The 24,014-nt window shown below is 37.0% G+C and overlaps 1 protein-coding gene across 20 annotated transcripts in view; it reads left to right on the forward strand.

Annotated features, from left to right (window-relative positions):
• The window catches only part of Rbms3 (RNA binding motif single stranded interacting protein 3), a 1,393,896-nt gene that overhangs the window by 1,352,770 nt on the left and 17,112 nt on the right, over window positions 1-24,014 (forward strand). For 17 of the 20 annotated variants that reach the window (XM_074074014.1, XM_074074016.1, XM_074074013.1 and 14 more), the window contains 2 exons: window positions 14,750-14,830; window positions 17,552-17,679. In XM_074074014.1, the coding sequence (XP_073930115.1) occupies window positions 14,750-14,830; window positions 17,552-17,679 (209 nt within the window). Of the gene's footprint in view, window positions 1-14,749; window positions 14,831-17,551; window positions 17,684-24,014 lie in introns of those variants that run through there. The other 3 variants (XM_074074015.1, XM_074074021.1, XM_074074020.1) reach the window with 1 other exon arrangement.

Genomic DNA, 24,014 nt, shown 5'->3' on the forward strand with positions numbered 1-24,014 from the left:
TGCATGATAAAATCCCATGGAAAAATGATTGAAATTCTGAGTAATTATTACAAATTCATCGCTAAACTTGATTGATCTTTTAATCATATAGATTTCCTTAGGAAACACATTGTAACATTTCCCAGGCATCCCCTGAACTAAAATTTTGAAATGCTATGAGAGTCACCATAAGAGTATTAACTATCTCAATGCCCAAGCCATGCTTCAGGCCAATTACATCTGAGTATCTATGAGTTGGACAATACAATATTTTGTTCAATCTTCTTAGGTCATTCCAATGTAGAGCCAGGTTTGAATTGCAGCATCTTATTAGTGTTTAAAAAAAAGTTACGTTCTAGGGGTGATTACATTTGGAATTTATCTTAGCTGAGTGTATTTGTCTTCTTATGAACATTGTGAGAATCACAATAAATGTTTGCACATTAAAACTTAGCAGTTCTGCCTGGGGGAAAACCAGTAGATGCAAAGAATAAAGAAGGAAAAAAGAAAAAAAAAGCTTCATTTGGTTTCTTCCATTGTTTTCTAAGTTGATTGACTCAGAGTTGGCATTGTATGTGGAACACCAAGTAAGAAAGGCATGGCACACTCCTGTGGAGTGTGGTTTGGAAGACACTCAATAAAAGGAGTCCACCATAAAGTTTTTTTCTGAATTACTTTTTGAAGACATGGTTATACCCAGGTTTACTAAACTCTCCTCTAGCATTTGACATCTAAAATAACTTGTGGAATTCAGCCTAAGGGTTCAGAAAGTATGCCATGTCTAGTAGAAATAAGATGTGGATCACAAGCATCATATGAAAATTTAGTTCAAGAAAGTCAGTCTCCTAATATTAACAGGACAAAAGAGTTATATAAATGGTATGTATGTAGAGAAATTCAACATTTAGTAACAATGGAAAGGTGTAGGAAAATCTAACCAGGTAAGAAAGTAAAGTGCTATGCCAGCAGAACTAGAATGTCAAGATACCAAAGGCCTAGTATTCAGCAGCCTGTGCAACTGATTTCTTATCCTGCCAATTATTAAGATAACAAAAACCTTGCCCTACAACAAGGTCATTAAAAGTAAAACCAATAATAATGACAATACCTATCTATTAAAATCTTAATATATGCTAACAGCTTTCTGTGCCTTATATTATTACATCAATATTTCTCAAAAACCCTTTTAAAGTATGAATGTTTGAGACCATGTTACAACAAGAAAGTGAAGAGTTAGAGATATAGACATAAATCTTATCCATACAAAACAACTCAAAGTAGACACATTTCCCTAGATTTTTATTGGCTAATCTTATTATTCCAAAGACAGTTTTTTTCATACTGTCTTAAAAATATTAAATGCAAAATTATTTCTAAACATCTCTTAAGCAGATAGTGATTATTTTGAAAGAAAAAGAAACCAGACTTGTATAATCCCATACCATTTCTCAAACTGAGAAATCCTTTTTGCAAGCTTTATCAGCAAATATCCCCTAAAAATGAAGTTTCCAATTTTTAAGCTTCTTTTTTGTTCCAGAATACATGCAAATTTGTTAGGAACATCATCTTCATCATTCACTTGCTTTAATTTGAAGCAGAGTTTGAGAGTAGATTATTTTTAACATCATCCTCAAACTAATGTGGTAGTTATCCTTAATAAATCTGTTGACAAGATGCTTGAAAACAAAACAAGCTAAACAGCTAAACATAATAAGAGTATTTCCTATGTGTTAAATTAGAGTATACCAAAACCCTTCTGTTAACATGTTAATATGTCACAAAGCACAATAATTAATATAAGCAAGAAAAATAATAATAAGAAGAAACAAAACCAGAAGAAACCAGTTCTGCCATGCGGCTATATCAGCCTGCAGTTTGGAAGGCTTAGATGTCTTCCTGAGAAGGATTTCTGATCACTACCAACAACAGAGAGAGTTGTTAAATATCCCCTCTCCCTGTCTACATAGAAATCATTAGTATCAGATTAATACTTTCCAAGACTTATTCTTTTGGCAAGGCTCCACCTAACAATTTGGCTTGCCCTACCACTCCTCACATAGAGACCTCACTTGCCACAAGGAGGCATGAGCAGCCATTTGTGTTCTCTGGACCTTGTACAGTCCCCTCCTCTTAACTCTGTCCCAATAGACTGTCTTTTTCCCCCTCTCATTGTCATCTCTCCATCTCCTTGCCACCAACAAATTCCATGTGGCCTTTGTAATTAGTCATTCCTGCCTCACTAATACCATGGACCAATGCTGCTTAATCCATGGTCTCCATCCCATGCCGCTCCAGCCACCCACTTTAAAGACTGTATATGGGACCTAACCATAATGCCCCTCCTCTGGAAACTCATGACCCTCACAGTTGCCTTATCAGCATTTCATTTTTGCATCTCCCATTGAATCAGTGCCCATTACCCAGGGCCTTTCTGTTTCTTCTCTCTCCAGTTTAACAAAAAATTATATAATTTCAATCTCTCTCTTAACAGCACCATCACTCCACCCTTAATAATAATGGAACTTGAAATTCTCTCATTTATCTTGAGGCACATCTCTAATTCTCCAATGAAATAATTCTAAATATTTACCTTTAAACTGCTTCCAATGAAAAGATTTTAAACATTCACCTTGCTGCTAACAGAACTACACCAGCACTCTTGGGCAGGAAACTTTTCACGAAGAAACTTAATGGTGTCAGGTGTGTGCCCCTTTGGTCTGCTGATCACAAACTTAAAAATACATTGATTCTGCTAAGCAATCTTACCTTTTTTTCTTTACACATGTACCTCCTTCTGCTCTCATTTCTCTACCCTGGCCCAGTACTCATCTCTTCCCATTTCTTCAAAGCTGCATTATTTCATTACCATTGATTCCAGCCTCAGACTCGCCTTCAAAAAGCTTTTAGCAGAGTATTCAGCAGCCCCTACCAATGTGTTTGTCATCTGGGTAAAGAAGAGTTCTTCCTGTGATGGAAGAATCTATTTCTGCATTTAGTGTCCTTCCTCCTTTTGTACTGCTCTTAACTGAGCAGGTAGACTTAGATACAGCAAACACAAATGAAATAAAGTGTATCACAGAAGTCTAAGAAATCACTGAGAGCAAATTAAAATTTACTTAAAGATAGCATACCTTGCTTCTTCATTGTTTGACAGCAGCTGTCAAAATCATTATTCTTCAATTCTTCCAATAAAGAGTGGAATCTGGACACTGGTTCCAGAGAGCCAATGTCCACACAGACTTCCTCTCCATCTTTTTGCCCAGGGTTCTTCACTATGAACTCCCCATGTCCTTGGAGGGGAAAATGACAATATCTGTAGGTTGACCAAAACTCCTCCATTGAATTTTTGTATTGCTGAAATTGTAGATGTTCATATGAACATCACAGTGCCTTTCAATGTTTTTCCTTAAATATGTACAGTTCCTAGAAGTATTTTAGTCAAATAACTTTATATCCTGTTTTTGCAGTTTCCAACTTATTGCTTTCTCTTATATTATCTAAATTTATTTAGGTTGTTGTGCCCTGTTTCTTTCTTCTCCTCACTTTTCTCTGCCTTCATTTGCTCCCACCTCCAATATAAATACTCTTAAGTAGTTGACTAAGCAAATTCTGTCTCTGTAAAGTTCGTGAGTGAAAAACAAACACACTGAAAAAGAATATGTTGGTTGAGTCTTCTATGGACTGAATTTTGTTCAAAGGACAATCGGGGGCACCCTCAACATTTCTTCATGCTGAGTTGTGTCATCTACTCTTGTGCAGTGGAATGATTGGCACTCACAATGTGTGGGCTCAAGAGCTTGAGAAGGGACTTTCTGTATGTGTGGAAGCCTGGCTGAACTTCACATTGACTGATATATCTTTACTTAGCCTAATGTAAAGCTTTAGCTACAAAAATTTAATAGAAAACAACAAGGCTTCCAGACATATTGAAGATTTCTGCATTCACTTGACTTTTGAATGAGCTCTTCATTTTTTCGTTTCCAAAATAAAGAAGCAAGCCTGGTCTACTAGAGAAAAAAATTAAACAAACCCAAAGAGGTAAAAGGTCACAATTTACAGAAGCTTTTTAATTCTTTGCCATAAATAGCACACATTGATATGGCAAACATGATAAGAGTGTTAAGAAGCACCAGGAGAGGTATAAATAGATAGGAAGTTCAGATGCGAAGTAGGAAGATGGGCAGAAGAAAGTGGTAATAAAAAAAGTTCATCTTGTAGGATCTAATGAGCTATTCTATTCCTGGGTACTATGGCTACTGTGCAGTTGGCAATTGGGAATAATGCTTAAGTGAAATGACTGAATATATATTAAAGATCAGAAAGGATAGGTACCTCTGTGCTATCTCTGGGCTTTATCTGGTCCTATTACCCAGTCCATGCTTGGATGTTACTTTACATTGTTATTCAACCTAGTACTTGGCACATGGAAATGGCCCAAAAAGAAGTGATTGAATGTGCACTTCCTATGGCATCATATTCTCCCTGCCAAGCTTCCTTCCAGCTGACTTGCACTCAATTCTCATAGTGCTCCATTTATTTGAACAGAGAAGTGTGGCTAGAGTAAAACATGCAGCCATACTGATGGATTTCACAGTAATTTTGTGACTGCATATCTTAAGTAAGCCCTTATCACTGCCCAAAAGACTTACTACATAACCATGGCAATCCACTCTCCACCCTCTGACTCGCCAAGGCATGCATTTCATACCCTTCTTCAAACTTCCAAGCCCATTACCTCTCACTCTTACCTTGAATCTTTCCTTGAAAATAGAAAGAATCTAAGTGCCTCACGAGTCTCCCGTCTTCTTACAGCTAAATCCATTCATTCTCTCCTTTTGGGAGATTGTCCCTGTTCTCATCCAAGGCAGACCTTTCTTGTTTTCTGTTGGTCTTTTTTTAATATACTCTTTTTTTGAACTATAACATAAATTCAGAATAGTTCACAATTCACAAATTTGCAGTTTAAATAAATGTTAGAAAGTATTAACACATATCCACTGTCCACATTGAAATATGAAAAGGTCCCGTGTCTCTGCTTTTTTATTATCTTTACAAATGTATTCACAATCCCAACTTGTGTCATGATGGATTTTATTTTATTGTTTTTGAACAATAGAATCACATAGCATGAAGACTTTTATTCCTAACATATTTAATTCAACATTATGTCTGTGAGACTCAACCACATTTGTAGAGCAATTAAGCAATTTTCATTGTTTTGTATTATTATGCAATATACACATATTACAATTTATTAACTCTACTTCTGTTATTTCCATCTTGGAACAATTGCAAATAATGCTACTTTAAATACTTTGTACATAACGGTATATATTTGCAAGAATTTCTTTGGTACATACCTTGGAGAGGTATTGCTTATCATAGCTCTTCAAATGTTCTGCTTCATTGGGAGCCACACAGCTTTGCAGAATAGAATGAACCACTCAAACTTGCACAAGTAGTGTATAAGAGTCTCTATTGCACGCATCCTCACCTCATCTGGTATCATCAGTCTTTTTCATTTTTGCCAACCCAGTTAGAGGGTATTGTAACATCATAATACATTTGACTTCCATTTCCCTAATGATCAATGAGTTTATCATGGTTTCATATGTACATTGGCTATTTAATCAACCATATATCTATATATTTAATTTTTATGTTTTAATGAAATTATTAATAACATCATTGTAGTTGACATGCAGTTATAAGAAATCATATGGAATATATACATATGCTCAAATTTTCCACAGTACTAACATTTTTACAAAATTTTCTATAATATCACAACTAGGAAATTGACAATGAATACCTTACTCAGATTTCCCCAATTTTACTTTTGCTCATTCATCAGTATACTAAATTCTATAAATTTTAGTAGCTACATGGACTTAGTTACCCACCATCACATTCTGTGTCCTGAAGTTTCAATGCAACCATTTCTGTAGGCATACCTGTCTCTGTCTTATTCCTCCACCCCATACCTAACTCTTAGCATCTACAAATCTGCTCTGCATTTCTAAAATTTTGGCTTATCACAAAAGTTATATACATGGAATCATATGGTATATAGTTCTTTGGAACTGGCATTTTTCTTTCCTTTTTTTTTTTTTTTTGGCTCAACATAACTCCCTGGTGATTAATCTAAGGTGTTATGAATATTAATAGTTAATTCAAACTTGTTTTTTAAAGTTGGATTCTTTTGTTTTACTGATGTGTAGAATATGTTTTCCGTATACAGATTTGTCCAATGTGTGTATTACAAATATCTTTCCTCAGTGTTTTGATAATTGGAAATTCTTAACCTTAATTAACTCCAAATTATCAATTTTCTCTTATGGTTAGCTTTTTTTTTTTGAATCATCTTTAAGAAACTTCTGCTTTGCCCAAGATTATGCAATCTTCCTCCTGTTTTCTCCCAAATGCTATCTTATTATATTTTTATATTTAGACCTATGACCCCTATCACATTAATTGTGTATAGTAAGAGGTGGAGGTCAAGGTGATTTTCATACAGAGATATCCGGCTGACCCAGCATGATTTATTGGTAGATCGTTCTTTCCTGCACTGAACTGCAGTGTCACTCTTGTTTTATACACACACACATACATTTCTAGTCCCTTTATTCTGTTCCATAAATCTATAGTCTATTTTTCTATCCTTGCAATAATACCACACTATCTTACTTACCGTGACTTTTTTGAAACTCCTGATATCTGGTAGAATACATCTTCAATTTTGTATTTTTTCTCCAGAAAATCTCTCATATATTCCAAGTCCTTTGCATTTACATAAAAATGTTTTGAATGTGTTTTTTATTTTTACCAACAAATCTGCTTGAATTTTAATTGTATGTTAATAGTAATTAGTCTTATCATAAGTGAATGTGGTCAATCTCCCCATTTATTTAGGTCCTCTTCACTTTTTCTCATCAAATCTTTCTAAGTTTTAGCATAGAAGTTTTCATGTGTTTTCTCAGACTTTTTTCTAGGTGGTTTTTATAGTCTTATATATATATAGAGAGAGAGTATATTTTAATTTCATTTTTAACTATCTGTTGCTGGTATATATAAGTACATTTTATATGACTTGAATCCAGCACACTTGCTAAATGTTCTTATCAATTGTAATAACTAACCTTTTCCTCTTTGGAATATTTTTGAAATGTCTATCCATTACTCATGTCATGGGTGAATAATGATAGTTTTATTTCTTTCATCTTCATGCATTCTGTTTCTTCTCCTAGTTTAATTTCAATCTCTGGAAACTCAAAGATTCAAATGGAAATTGTTTATCATTAGTTGAGTGTTTTGTGTATAGATTTCAATTACTAGTTCTTATCTGTTCTGAAGATACTTGATCATATACAGATGCTAGGCTTTATAAAGATGATTCTGAATCTTTTGAAATGATATTGTAAAATTCTTCTTTGCTCTTTCATTGTGGTGAATTATGTTGATTGATTTTCAAACATTAAGTCTACCTCAGAATTCTGAAATAGATCCCTCCTAGACATGATGTATATTTTGATTAGTTAAAATGTTATTTTGGAAGTTTATATAAATGGTTATAAGAGACATTAGGCTGTAGTGTTCCTTTCTTGTAATGCCCCTGTCAAGCTTTGGTACAAAGAATGTGCTGGTTTTATAAAATGAGTTGGGAGTGTACCTTCTTTAGTATTTTCTGGAAAAATTCGTTCAAGATTTTTGTAATTAATTTCTTAAATACTTGGAAGTTTAGTTCAAGAAGAATTAATTTAGAAGGTAACACACATGTATAGGAAAGCAATGCAAGTCAACTCCCTGTATAGCTATCCTTATCTCAACTAGCAAAAACCCTTGGTCCTTCCTATTATTGCATATACTCTCTCTTCAACAAAATCAGAGATAAGGGCAAAATAGTTTTTGCCTGGTAGTAAGGGGGATGGCGGGGGAAGGGAGGAGGCAGGGGGAAGGGAGGAGTAATGACCCAAACATTGTTTGCACATATGAATAAAAGAAAAAAAAATAGAAAAGAAAGGAAAAATAACTTTTAACTAAAAAAAAAGACACTTATTATTCTGGGAAAAAAAAACATTTAGTACAATAACTCATTTGATCATGAAAGTGTTTACAGAGGAAAAAAATCATCTTCAGGTAGGACACCTGCCTTGAAGGTAGCATCTGGCAGGACCCATCCTTTGTTTAAAAGGATGCTCAGACATCTATATCACAATGACCCAAATTTAATAGACCATTCAATCTTGATACCTCTGGGCCCAAATGACAATGATTAAAGTGTACCAGGTGTCTAGAACAAAGGAGAATCTGTATAATTCTCATATTAGATGAATTAAAGCCAAACCCCAACCAATTTTTTCATCATAAATACCCCTGATATTAAAGCTGCTGTCTGATGTGCCCATATCTGTATTGTGTACTATCCTTTCTTTGCTTTGCTTTCGTAATAAACTTTCTTAGTCTCTACCTCAAAAAAAAAATTCACCAAATAAGCTAACTAAAGTTGAAGGCTGTATTGTGGGTAGTTTTGGATTATAATTCAGTTTCTTGAGTAGATATGAAACTATTCAGGATTTCTATTTTATTTTTATGTCACTTTTGCCATAATGTGCTTTTCAACAATTTATTTATTGCATGTAAGACCTTAATTTTATTGATGTAAGATTGTTCATAATATCCTCATATATGTTCTACTTTCTCACCACCCATTCTCTATTAAACCCAATGGGTCATTCATTCTCACTACTGTAAATTTGCTGTTACAGTTACAGTTGGCCTCCATCCAGCCATGTGATGGACAACTAGCTCTCAGTTTTGATCTGATTTAACTGTCTTTACCTCCTAAGTAACTTTGGTGGTCCACCAAATCTCTCCTGGGTCCCATTGTTCTCTGGATTACTCATACCTGTCACAAAAAAAATTTTAAGGAGGAAGGAGAATTCATAGAGTGTCTATAGAGTTATTTCAAATTCAAATATTAAACCATAATTTCTTAGTCAGCTACATTTACATAGTGTTATCCTTTATTGCTATAACAAAAATCTATGTACATGGTCAAAACTGGTAGACTTGTTTTTTTCAATACATTCATGAAAATTGCTTTGTCTGCAAGATTGAAGGTCTCAAAAGCCCATCACTACAGAAGAGTGACCACTTCTCACTGTCATGCAGGGGCTGAGGTTTGGTAAACTTCCAGGCTAAGCACAGCATTCAAGATTCTTCTTTGTCTCTGCTGTATGCCAACAGCAAATACCCTCACTCCAGAATATAGTGACATCACAGTCTGTATTTTTTGATTAATAATTTAGTTTGTAGTTCCTTGTGGATTATGATTGGTGCTATTCTGGGGGAAATGGATAGGATAATATGGCTTGCACACTTCTATGAACTTTGTTCTTCTGTCTATCAAGTCCTCTAACTGGTCTTCTCTCCTCAAGTACTTTTCTTCCCAGAAGAAGTATATCTGGTTCTGTATTCACCTCCACCTACTCTTCAAGGACAATTCATTCATCACTCACAACTGTCTACTTTGCTATCTCCTTATTAATAATTGCAAAGTAAATACTCCACTTTGCATATTATTGCATAATAGTATATCTAAACGTTACATAACAAACAGTATAAAAGCATACACTATTACTATTCTGGGTGGGAATCTATTTCATTTCCAACATTTCATTAGCAGAAGCAGAAAGACCAGGAAGAACTGAGCAGTAGGGCCCAGTCTTGCCTGGTCCTTGTGAGGACATGCTTTCCTTTCAAGGAGAATCTCTTCATTTCTTCTCTGAGGACAGCCTCATCCATTCAGTGGCATGGAGACTTATATTTGTGGCAGCTGTTACTAATTAATCAAAACAACCATGTGATAGGGTCTCAGTTGCCATCCAAGGACCAGGCTATAGTCCCTTAACTCTGAAATGACAGAATTATAGAAATCCCAAACAACATTGACCTCAAAACTCCAGAATATCTCCAGGTGAGGTACTATTACATGCTTCTCAGTCGCTTACCCTACCCTGATGAGTCAAGTTGTTCCCTGTATCTTCAAGCTTTCTTTGTTTAAAGAAACTTTGACCACATGATGTTGACAGTAATTCACAGCACATCATCTGCGACAAGCTCTGCTGTCTTCTGTTCACCTGCCTGTGCATCCTTACAATTTCCCCAAGTCCTTCTGACTGCCTTTCTGGATTTTATGAGACCTGAACAACTCCTCTTTCTGACATTTGTTAACCAGCCTTAGAATTTTTATAGTTGGGACTGTAAGCACCAATGGAAGACCTAAATAGTTTGACAATAACTCCCAATAAGCTAGCTCATCAATTATTTTAGGAAATTCCCCACATCAAAGTATGGGATTTTCCTTCCTCCTTCCAAATAATTAAAATGAAAAGTTTTCCCCACAGGAACTATATAAACCACTTTGCCTTATTTATCTGAAGACAGAGTAAATCTAGAACTAACAATTTGCAGTTCTCTTTCTTTGTTTCCACAGAAATAATCAATGATTACACAGTAACAGAAACATTTTGTCCCAATTTCAATAGGCAAAACCACAATTTCTTTCCAATCTCATCATTTTTCTTTCCTCTATTCACGTAACTATCTCGGTGATACAGTGTCTAGACTTTTTGGAACAAGTGATAGAGTATGGAATTTATTATGCGGCTTTAAAAGCAGCTAGTCATGGTTCCTCGGCACTTATACATGAAAATCTACTGCCTTCAGAATATATGGAAATTATCAAGCTTGTTATAAGGAAAAAAGTTATCAATTGATGCTGTCACTTGGAGCTGCTACGAGAGGGGCTGTTGTAGGGATTCACGCATTTCATCTGTCTTTTCCTCATACCAAAAAAGTATCAAATAAGTGATTTGTATTCATAAAAATTGTAATAGATATGGGAGCTTTGGAGAAACATCAGTAAAAGGAATTACATGTAAGCATATACATCCATTCCTGCTATGGTCTCAATAAGTACTCTGGGGGAGTTACCAAGTCAAAAGGGCAGAAAGAATATCACAGGTGCTTCTCTTAGTCCTTTGACATTTGTTAGCTGGATAAAATGAAAGTAGTCTCTCAGGCTCCTGGACAAACATTAGTTTGTGCAGTCTGGATTATTGAGTCTGAGTATAGTCTGTCTGTGCTGTTAAGGAAATCAAACTGTGTGCTGGGAGAGAAACCTCAGTGTTCCTTGTCACCAATAATCTAAACCTCAGAGTTGAGCTTACACAGATCTGTAGCCATTTCTGAAAAGTACTTGTGCCTAATTTTATATAAGAATGTCACTTTCTTGATTTTTGCCCTAGAAAATGCAAGTCTACCACAGAAGAACTTTACTATAAAAGTTTATCCACACATAATGGTCTTAAGGGGCATGAAACTCGACAGTACTGACTGACTTAAAATAATTCTGCCCTTAATTTTTGAACAATTTTCTAAAGATGTGTCTGTTGCATTTTCTGTGGCAAAATAAAAGCAACCAGAAAGATGTTTTCAGTGAGATACACACAAATAACGCATAGAACTGAGCCAGTCTCATTCATCGTATAAAATCTCTATTGGTTCTGCTCTGAACATAAAATTAGGTTCACAGGCAGATAGGGCAGCCCTCCAATAGGAAAATTAGGTATTCTGAGTTAAGGTTAAGATTTTAAAAACTGGGAAAGAAATACAAATAAAAACATCTATCAATGGCTTATTATTCCATATTTTTAAATTGGAATTTCAGAGAAGGCTCATTAATAAAAAGAAGTTGGTGTCTCTATTAAATGGCTATGTTCAGAAGCAAGCTCTTAGGACCTTGTTTTGTAGCTTTAAAGGGAATGAAGTAGATTAAAAATGTGATGAATTACAGGTCAGAAGAACATAGGTTTGTTCCCATTTTATAAGGGTTCAGTTTCTCCATCTGTAAAATGAGTGAACCATCCTATCAGACTCAAAGAGCTGCTCACAAGAGAAGATGAGTATGAATTGTTCCATCAGCAGTTCAGTTTTTGCCATGCTCTACACTTGATTGAATGTTATTGGATGAATTTAAATTTATTTATTCCATTTTATGGAATCCAAACATGGATGAGGTTTTGAATAACCAAGTCATTTAAAGTTTATTTAGCTAAGAATCATATAATATGTCCTCATTAACTACATAGCTTGGGAAATCTTTAGTTTGGCAGGGAGGTAGTAATAATTAAGTCAATTCCCATGTGAACTAGTGACATGGCCACAGGTCATTTCCTTAATGACTCTAATTTATAGAACTGCCTCCTTAAAAATGCAGACTATAGAGTGCGGTGCATCACAGTAGTCTTCTACAGTGGGGTACCATCTTATGCAAAAACTTCACATGCCAACTTATTAGGCTCAGTTGCAAAGTCTGGAACTACTCACTCTAGAGTGGAAAATAGCAACGGAGATGAGGGATTATCCTCTTACTAGTGTAGAGTAAGTCTTGAAAAGCCAAGACCAAAATGTAGAATACTAGCTAGGACAGTATCAATTCTGTACTTGAATATATTTTTAGTTAGTGGAAAAATATATGCCCACTTGTTACAAATCTGCTAAGATTTTTGAGAGTCAAGCAAAGAAACATTTACAAAGTATATTCCTTAGAGCATTAGTCTAAGCAAAATTCATAGATGCTACAAAAGTAAGTTTTAGAAATGCTGTTTTAATCACCCTTAAGTAGACTTTTAGAAATCATGACTTCTCAGAGATTTTTTTAAATTATGTGTCATTGTCAAAGAAGACTGGAAGACAATGCTTTTCTCTCAATATAGCTAATGTTCCAGAGAATACATTACAGGGAAAGTGACATTAATGGATGTCTAGAACCCATAAAACAGTGGCAAATTAACTATCAAAGTGTCCAGGGAAATATTACTGACAAGATAATCTGTGAAGGAGTGCTGTTAGCAAGGCAGATAGTTGGCCAAAGGTTTTAGACCAAATGGTTCTAGATAGAATATCATATTTGCTGAACCATAACTCTAGTGTCCTGTACATATCTGAAAATTAAATAGCAATTGACTACCTGAATATTTACTCTCTATTTAAGAGCACAAACCCAAGGATGAGCAAAGTTGGCTAAAGTATTTCTACAAACACATTATGGTAGATGGCAAAATTAATATTTAGAATGAGCTCAGAGTTACCAATGACTAAGCGGCATGCAGGGCTTTTAATTGAAAATGGAAGGCTTTCTGCTTGTATTCTTTCATTTAGCCATTGAACAATTCCTTGTTAAGTACCAGGTATTGCCTTGCACATTGCAAAATATAGAGACAAACAAAACTTGGCCTTTGCCTTCAAGGAGGTGCTAGTCTGAGCAGTGATAGAAAGAAGTGTGATGAATGCTGTGGGAGCACAGAGGGAGGGCACAGATGTATCTGGCAATTTTTACTTCTAAAGCTAAATTGTAGATAGCCGTAGGCCTTTCAAACAATTACTCTTGGCTCAAAGTACTAAGTTTATCTGTGGGTTGAAGTTGCACCTAGTTATTTTAACTAAAATATGGACTATAAATACAATTTTGTTTAGGATTGTTTTAATAAGAGTGCCTCTATTTTCATCAAATAGATACAGTAGAACAGTGTTTAATTTAGGATTAAGGTGCATTTATTTCAAAGTTGGTTTATTACTATAATTGTCCATGAATATTAAACAACCACAACTGATGATTAATCTTCATTAAGATATTTCTATTCATTTGGATCATGCTTCTTGGATACAAAAAGCACTAAGATACACACAATAAGTATTTCTTATTTACACATGGCCTTGAAATTTGATCTCAGCAAATATAGAAGAGTAATCAGAGGCTTTTGATTTTCCATAAAAACCATTCCCCTAACCTTTATGAATTGAGAAACCTTGTTGCATTAGGTGACTCTGCTTCTGAAGTTTCATGATATTCAGTACAGAAGTCTGAAACATAGTTGATTTCACAGACAGTTTAATTCTTAAGGCAGAGAACTTTGAATTTACAGAGCGACTGTGTTAAAAATAGGAATATGGGTTATAATTCATGCTTATGTAAGTGAGCATGTACTTTTTCTGCAGCTCCCTTTCCTCATTGCAAAAATACATGTTAACCCCAATACATATTTTACTTCATATTACAACTTAGAGAAAAAAGACTTCTCTGTTTCATTATTCATACCAATGGTGGAAATTTTGAGAATTAAAGGAATTAGAAAGTAAATACTGAAAGGGACTTGAGAATAGATAGGGTGAAGGAAACAAAAGAGATTTCAGCATTATATACAGTATTTTCTTATATTAACAAAAGTCATATGAAAATGATCCCTGCCAATTTTGAATGTCACTGGTTAAGTATTTCTTACATTATTCTTCTACTTTTAAAAGTCAGAATAGAAATCATTACTAACAATTACTATGATGATTTGTTCATTCATTCAACAAATACTTGTGAAGAGCCTACTATGTGACAGATGCTAGCAGTAGAATGGAGAAAACAACAGCCATGATCCTCACCCTAATGGAATTTGTGTTTAGATGCCGAGTGTGAGACATTTGACATCTTCCATGAAGTGTTTAAAAGGACAAAGTGAGGGGAAGGGGCAAAGATAGTTGTGTTTATACTGCAAAGGTGAGGTTGTTATTGATACTGCATCAGTAAGCAGAGGTCAAAGTAAAGTTGGTAAATCATGCACTGTCATGGCCCACACATCTGTAGTCTCAGTGGTGTCTCGTTTTTCCTCTGGTTGCAACTCCACGTTCACATACATTTTTCTTTGATTCCCTCTAGTATATGACTGCTGCTGCTCCTATGCAAGGGACCTACATTCCCCAGTACACGCCTGTGCCTCCGACAGCTGTTTCTATTGAAGTAAGTCTCTTCCTGTCTTAAAAAAAGAGGTTAGGCAAAATAAATCTCAGTCACTTATACTGAGGTCCCCCATAACCCAAGGAATCCTCATGTATAATTTTAGTGCTTCTCCAAAGTATGTAATTGCAAGCTCATTATATGAAAGTATGTACATTTACTCAAACATGCCTAGATTTTTCTATGCACATGAAATGAGCTAGTCTGGTATCAAAGTTTTAGGAGAGGGAAATTTTCATGCTTAGAGAAAAGTCCAGAGAGCAAATAACTACTCCATCTAATGTTAACCACAAATACTCAAACAGGGAGGAAAAAAGTTTGTAGCTATGTGAATGAGCCCTACCTCCCATGCCTTGTTCCTCAAAGTGGGCCCTGAACCATCATCACTAGCATTGCCTGGAGCTTGTTGCAAATGCAGACTTAGATACCACCACTCAGGCCACAGAATTTCCATTTTCATTTTAAGATGATTCCCTCAGTGACCCAGACACATATTAAAATGTGAGATTCTGGACCAGGACCCTAATTCTCAGACTGTTATGAAATTAAAATTGGTTGGGTAGCTTTAAAAAATATTAATGCCTGGGTTCTATCACCAGAGACTCTGATTTGTCTAGAGTATGTACTAGACATTAGGATTTTTAAATGATCTCAGGTGATTCCAATATACATCAAAGCTTGAGAACCTCTGCTCTGGCTGAAGTTGTAGCTCAGGAGTAGAGTGCAGACCCAGCATGTACAAGGTCTTGAGCTCCTCCCCAGCATCACAAACATAAAAACACCCCCCCCAACTGCTCTAGTGAATGAACCTTGATAGATTCATGGCTTCCTATGGAGGAGAAATAGTTGGATCACTCGTATTACTGTGGACATGATGAATGATGGTATCATCTTGTTCTTACTAGAAGTTCTGCCATTTCCTTTTCTCTTTCCACTGGAATGGATCCATCCCTTCTAGTCCCAGTTTATGGAGACAGACATCAAACTTTGGAGAAAAGGAGAAGCCATAGAGCTATGCAGATGGTGGTAAAACGCTTAGACTGTATTCTTCTGTATGGTTCTACCCATTTATTTATTGCCTTCTTCCTCCTCTTCTGATGCACATGCACACTAAAGTCACAGTGCATTTCTTCTCTTCAGCTGGACATCCTCTTGAATTGATGTTGTGCTACTCCCTAAGGTGGGCAGCAGCTAGGATTTGTACCATTCCAAATGATAGTCCACCAGTAAAAAGACTGATGGAAACCTAAACTAAACTTTTCAAATGTTTATTTATTTGTTCCTGGGATATATAAAATACTTGCTTGTATCAAAGTATAAGAAAGCCCAAAAGTTTAACCAGGCACTCTTGGGTAGATTAGGAAATCAAGATATCAAAACTGAATCTCTTTTATGTCCTAGATGTATGTGCTCAAAAGGGTGTGCCATCATAAACAGATTTTAATTGGTTTTTCAGAATTTCAATGTATTTTTCTGTATTTCACTATCAAATGTTACCCACAAAATGGAAAAATTAATAATCTCGACATCCCCGGAAGTGTAAGAATAGATCTTTACCACATATTTGCACATCTGCTTGTCTGAACAACAAACATATACTTATCTACAGAACTGGAACACTTCGATGACTACAAAAATAGTGAGACACATTTGGCAGTGTGGTTTATTGGACATAGTCTAGTTATAGTTCAATCTGGAGTGTAGAAAGAGTTTCACTGAGCAAAATATAAATATGCTCTGATATACTGCCTTAAATTTGTGCTTTTAAAAAAGCACTGATTTCATTTTCCATGTAAAAATACTCATTGAATTTTTACCAGTGTCCACACAAATAAGTACTGGTGTGAGGTTCTAAAAACCACATAACAGCAAAAAGTAAATAAGAGTGAAAATAGCTACAGAACTATAGGGAGAGTTTTCAGATTCTAAGGAAGAATTTCAGAGATCTTTAGTTAAGTGACACAGAATTGAGCAAGAGTATCTGAAACTCAATACCACTGCTGCTGTCAAAGATGATACATAAAGCCAGGAGAGATGGCCTCCTTCAGTCTTCTAACAGACAAGTAAAGCCACCTTTGCCACCCTAGGAGCCAAACATAGTCCCCAATGTCCACCAACTCCACAAATTCACTCTTGTTGGCATCTGTAAGAAGCCACCTGAGAGAAGAATGGTGAAGAAAGAGCAAACCAAAATTAAAGACAAGATTTTGTCTTTCTTTTTTATTTTCTGAAACTTCTAAATGAATTCCAGTTCTTGTGTGAAAACCAAAGAAAAATAAAATAAATTACCGAGGGGAAAGCCTACTTCAAACTTAACTTACAAAGGCTAGAGTCCATTGTTTTCCCAAATGATATAGGTGTGGTTCAGTGAACAACCCCAGGAAACTGTTTGAAGACACAGGTATTTATAGGAATCTTGAATTAATTTTTGATTACTAAATGTATATAGCCACAGTTGTTCCAGGTATGGACAAAATGACTTTCTGACAATTTGACTCCTCCACTAACTTCTGATGGCAAAGCCTACTGGTGTTTCATTTGGGTGAATTTCTTAGCCCTTTTGCAAATGTATTCCAATGCTTCCTTTTGAGCATTTATTGTAGTTTTATGTAGCCGAGAGCACCTCTTCTCAAGCCAAATAGAACAGGGGTTTTTAAGGTCCTTCTAGACAAGAGCCCTTCACTAAAGCAAATAAGGTTTTTGTATATGTATTTGCCTCCCTAGGGTGTTGTTGCTGATACCTCTCCCCAGACAGTGACACCTTCGTCCCAGGACACCAGTGCTCAGCAGCAACAGATAGCAGTGGACACATCCAATGAACACGCACCTGCATATTCTTATCAACAGTCTAAGTAAGTTTGGGGTATACTAAGCCCCTTGTTCTCAAGATCTAACACCTTGAAATTACTCTTTCCATGTGTACCTATTAGTTTTGTAGCAGATAAAGTGCCCCAGACTTAATGACAAGTATTTCTTTAGCACATGATCCTGTGGGCCACTTCAGGCTCACTTTTAGGATATTTCTTTCAAACTTGAGTGTTCAAGCCCATGAGTCAGCTTCTCATCATTTGTGCAGCTCTGCTTTGGGGTGGTAGCTGGCTGTTGTTTTGGTGGTGGAAGTGATTGAGTCACATGTTTCTGATCATCAAACAGGCTAATTTATGGGGAAGTCTAAGAATTCTAAGGACAGAAAGAAAGTGAGTCCAAAGACAGAAAACATTTAATTCTGTGTGTGTGTGTCTCGTCAGCTAGTGTCACATTGGCTAACACAGGTCACACAGCCAAACAGAGTCAATGTAGATGTTAATGACTACAGAGAGGCATTGCAGTCATCTTTACATATATATTTTTTTCCCTTGGAAAATTCCAGTATTCCCACCTGAAACTGCATAGTGAACCTGCAATGGATTCTCAATCCTCTCCCTCTTAAATGAAGATGGTGACACTCTCCTTACAGGGCTACTTAAATATCAGTTAAATATTTGTGAACAAAGTGTTTTGTAAAATGTAAAAAGTAGATCCTTAAATCATTCATAAAGCAAACTAAATTTGGCTTCATGTTGAGTAAACAGTAAAATGTGAGAGCTTTTATTGAAATGAAAGGAATTATTAGGAAAGTCTACATTCAGATCTTTTTGATACTTTAACTATTCAACTTTGTGAATAACTATAAAACTGGTTAATGGAGAATTCCCAGATGATCCTACTTATAGAGTGTTGCTCCATCTCTTTGCCATCATTTTGCTTGCTAAAGAAAAGTTATTCTGTCATTCTTAAAAGAGTAAAGATGCCAAGAGTGGTAGCATGTGCCTAATCCCAGCACTTAGCAGTAGAGACACGAAGATTGTTAGTTTGAGGCCAGCCTGGGCTTCATAGGAAAGAACAAATAAACAACAAAAAGAAAAGTAAAGAAGACATTATTCATATTAGGAATGGTGGTTCATCCTGTAATTCCAGCTACTTGGGAAGCAAAAGTAGAAGGATCTTGATTTGAGGTCAAACTGGGAAAAGTTAACAGGGGATCTTACCTAAAAACAAACTAACAGCAACAGCAACAGCCAAAGGATTAAAGGCATGGCTTTAGATGACAGAGTGCTTGCCTAGCAAGCACAAGACTCTGAGTTGAATCCCTAGTACTGCAAAAAAATAAGTAAATAAATAAGACATTACTCAGGACTACTGCAATTCATGTCAAGATTATCTCAACAGGACAGAGAGATTGGGCTCAACTCCAGAATATAGAAAAGACCACTGGAGATTATTTATAGCTAATCCAGAGAATGAAGGGGGCAATGAGTGGAAAATGACTAAGAGGAGACAGAGGTATTGGGGATTGTTGTTGAACTAACTTAACAGGATGCTTAGTGAAGGCACATCAGGAAGTGATGAGTCAAAGATGGAGGGTGAGGAAACTCATCAGATCAAGGGTGGAGATTCTGTTCAAACTGACTTAATAAATTTCTTGCCAAAAGGAAGCTATATAGGCCTGGCAAGGATGGGGGATCACAGCCTAGCCTAGTCCAGAGGAGAGCTCAGAGTCATCTTACTGAAACTGGGCCCAGGAGAGTCTTTTACCTCAATACACATTAGATTTGTTTGTTGGTAGATTAATCAAGTTAATGCAGTCATCTAGGGGTGATTTAGCTTCTAAAGTTAGCCTTAAAAATTAAATGTGCTTAGAACATCCCTTAACAATACAAAAGTTAGGTATTTTCATTGCTGCTATTATTAATATCAATAACTTTCAGAAAATATTGTTACTGAGTAAATGAAACTGCTGTTTTCATTCACCTACAATTGGTGTGAATCACTTCCTCATACAGTTTGTCTCTTATACTCTGGTCTAAGCATGTTAGGATTTTTTTCAATCCAGAAAGTGGGTTAAATGTGAGGAAAGGATCATATGTTGATTATGGCAGAGGAGAGAGACTCTGGGATGGTTAACTATGTCAATTTTATTGAGCAACAGGATGTTCAGATATGTGGTCAAACATTATTAGGGATGTATCTGTGAGGGAGTTTTTGAATAATATTAACATTTGAATCAGTAGAGAACAAAGTGTAGGTGGTCCCCATCCAATCAGTTAAAAGCTGAAATAGAACAAAAAGAGTGACCCTCCCATGAGGAGGAGGGAACATTTCCTGTTTGAATGCTTGAGCTAGAACATCAGTCTTTTCCTACCTTTGAACTTGAAGTGAAACATTGGCTCTACTTGGTCCTCAAGCCTGCCAGCTCCAGGACTGGAATTTATACCATCCACTCTTCCTGGTTTTCAGCTTTCGGATGCAAACTGGAACCACACTAGTGGCTCCCTTGGGTCTCTAGTTTGCTGACTGCAGATCTTGGGAACTAATTCCTTAATTCTTTATAACCTCTCTCTCTCCCCCCTTATTAGGAAAAATGGTGCTCATAAAGAAAACTCACAAGAAAAATCTCATGTCCAAGAGCAAGGTTTAATGGCAGGCTTGAACTGCCAGGCTGGCAGGGGAAAGATGGCACAACACTGACTCTGGGCTAGGTGTGGCTTTTATAGAAGAGAGAGCTTGAGGAAGTTAGCATGTGCACGGGAGTCTCTGATCATTGTGGCACAAGCCAGCAATCAACGAGGCAAAGTGAGGCCTGAGGATAAAATGGCCACCGATTCACAAAATGGTGACATTATTACTCTATCATTCCCCCATTTTTTCTTTAATAATGATGAGGGTAGGGGCTGAGGATCAGGAATTGGAGCAAAGCATTGGCCTCTTAGCTGCTTCCTGCTGTCAGGGGGCACTGTATGGGGCAGGATCCTCAGACTCCTGTGGCCATAGTGGCATCCTGGTAGGGACCCTCACAGCAGTCCTCTGGATGGTTTTGGAGAGGTTGCTATCCCTGGAGGTACAATTGGTTAAACTTTTGATTAGCAATAACAGACATGCGGTCTAAGAGAAATCTTTGTACTGTTTTTATGATACAAGGGAGGAAGCTTAAGAATAGGAGAGCAAGAACATAGGCACTAGGATGGGCATTGGCCTGGAGAACCACTGTGAAATGTTCTTCCCTACAGGATTCCAAGAGTCCTCCAACTCCCTTCTCTGTTTTTCTAACTTTCTTGAGAGTGTCTCATTTTATTTTTTACTATCCCCAACTGATTAACATAGAAGCAGCATTCTTCTTGCAAAAACAGGCAGAGACCACCCTTCTCTACAGTGAGCAGGTCAAGGCCTCATCGGTTTTGGAGTAGCATCATTACATGTGCAGCTGTTTTTCTGTCTATAGTAGCCTCTATAATGGACCTAATAGGTCTTATAAGCAAGGGAAGGAAGCAGGGAAGTGTTATGCATGCTCCCAGAATTAGGCTCACTGCCCCACCAGTGTTTTAAATCCACCTATGGCAGAAAATTGAGAGCCAGATGAGGACTAAGAACTTACGTAGGAGTGGAAGGGGGAGCGAGTTTGCAGTCAAATGCTCTACCACTGAGCTATACCCCCGCGCCAGGGGGGGAGCGAGTTTGTGGGAGAGGCATAGCTGTGTGGGGCCCAGCAGTATGCAAGAGTACTCATCCTTTGCTGTATTGTAAGAGTCTGAGGTGTTTTATCCTTGAGAGGTTCTGCCACTGGGGGATCCTGTTGAGCTTGACAGTGGTGGGTGTTGTGAGGATCATTTAGGAGAAAAAGATCCTCTGGTTTAATAGAAATTGTTATAGGGTGGGACATGATCTGTTCTGCATGCTCTCTGAGAAGTTCCCTGAGAAGGTTAAGATAAGGTTGATAGTCAGCCAGAGGTGCAGGGTCTGTTGGAGGCAAGTTTTCTAAGAGAAATGGGCAGCCATACATTATTTAGAGCATTTATTATGTAAGACCCAAATAGAAATATTAGAAGGAGCATAAAAAGGTGTCTGCTAAGAGCTGCATATCTAGGGATCCAGATTCTGCAAAATCTTGTAACTCCCAAGAATGCTCTAAGCTATTTTATGGTATGGGGGAGTGGGAAACAGAGGATTGGGTAGATTCCCTCATGACTCAAGGAGTGAGTCTGTCCCTTTAAGAATACACGTAGGTAGGTGACCTGTGGGAGGCAGGGGCTGACTGTCAGGATTTAGGTTAAGTGTAACACTCTTGGATAAAAGAGAGCTCTAGGTCATTTTTTATATAACTTTGTAAATGTACCATATTTAGATAAAGTATAGACACAACACTGTTACAAGGTGGTCATTTAAGACACAGCGAATATGTAAATGAACTCTGATTTAGTAGTACTTAAAACTTGACAAGATCAGCAGAAAACACAAATAATTTCTTTGATAAAATCTTTCCCTATAATAGTTTTATTGTTCAGAGCAGAACAATATTAATATAAAATATAACCTTGTTATTTTATAGACATAGAGAATTCAATTTTAATTTGACATGACCCAAAAATCTTTTAGGCAACTCTTAGATTATGTCAATTTTAACTTTATCACACACCGAAGCTTTTTAGTATACACTTTTAAAACTTACTCAGACCTTCATACAACATACTAAACCCTTTATGGCTTGTCCTTATCCCTCCTCTCCATATTTGAAACAATATTTAGGACAAACCCTTCTTTACAAAATCCTTTCTCATCCAAAAAAAACCATTCCATTTTCCTTTAACTTCTCAAAAAATACACTCAATACCTATCTATATCCTTTCCAGTTGTTTACTTTGTAACTTGTATTTTAAAATTAACTTTTATAACAATTTTAAATTTATTATAGGGCCTGGAGCAACTAATTAGTAGCCCTTGGTTTTTTTTTAAGGAATTTATGATAGGCGTAAGGCCTCATTGTCCCTCAGGCTTGAGGGGATATTGTTTTTAGGTGTGGAAACTGTGAGGGATTTTTGAGCTTTATTTGAATAGGGAGGGCTGTCCTGGCTCACCCTACACTGACCCCACCAGTCCCCACTGTGGGATCTATTTGTTCCTAAAGGAGGGGGCAGCAGAGATAGCTGCCTGGGGGGAGGAGAATTTGAGCTTTTAGTTGAGATAGTAAATCCCGTCCCAGCAGAGGCATTGGAGTCTCAGGGACTATGAGGAAAGAATGACTGAAGAGGAGGACTCCCCAAGAGCAGACCACAGGCCAGGTAAACTAGTACTCTAGGGGCTGACCAGATTTACCCTGAATAATAAATAACTTTTGTCATTGGACTGGGGAAGGGAGAGAAAGGTAAGACAGAGAAATGAGCTCCACTGACTAGCAGGAAAATGAGCTTTCACTTCTCTGCCATTATGGATAACCTGAGGCTTCTCAGCATTGATGCCAAGAAGTGGAGTGTGGACAGGAGGCCGGGACCCATCAATACATAAGATGTGGCACCTCACCTTCCATATGAAGATGGGGGCACTTAGACCTCCAGTGGTTACCCTTGCAGAGAGGGCAGGGTCCTGGTTGGGGGCGGGGCTGTCTCTCCGGCTGTCCCCCCTTAAGCATTCTCTGCAGAAGTGCCCCTCCTGTCCACCATGGTAGCAAGTTCAGGATACAGGCCCCATTCAGGTGGGGCCTTCTCTGAGAGCAGCAATGAGGTCATGATGTCTCTTATCTTTTTTGCTCCTGTTAGTAAGGTACCAGACATACAGACATACAGGCTATACATACAGACATGGCTACCTATATTACTTGGTTCAATGACTTTTTTTCCTTTTAGCCACAGACTTTTGAGTTTTTTACAAATATCTGGGGCTGACTGTGTTAGAAATTTATCTTTGAGGAAAACCTCTCCCACCTGTGACTCTGGGTCCACTGTGGTATGTTTTCTGATAGCGTCCCTAAGATGCTGCAGAAAGGTAAGGAGATTTTCTTCAGGACGTTGTTATAAAGCAAAGTTGTTATTTTACACCTGATACTCTGGAGAGCAGGTCTCTGAACCATTCTGGGCCTCAGTTTCCTTACTTGAAGAATGAGGGATCTGGTCTAGGTTAAACTACTTTCTTCCACTATGAGATGGCTAAAGTGACATTAACACCTCTTATCTTACTTACCTTTTTTTTTTTTTACTTAGCAATGCTGGGGAATTGAACCCAGGGCCTTGCACATGCTGGGCAGACACTCTCCCACTGAGCTATGTCTTCATCCCCAAATATTTTTTTCTTTTTCCTTTGGCTGTACTGGGACTTGAACTCAGGACTTTATGTCTGCAAAGCAACACTCCAGTGCTTGAGACATATCATCAGCCCCTTT

This window comes from Castor canadensis, chromosome 5, assembly GCF_047511655.1.
Source record: "Castor canadensis chromosome 5, mCasCan1.hap1v2, whole genome shotgun sequence".
Lineage (NCBI taxonomy): Eukaryota > Metazoa > Chordata > Mammalia > Rodentia > Castoridae > Castor > Castor canadensis.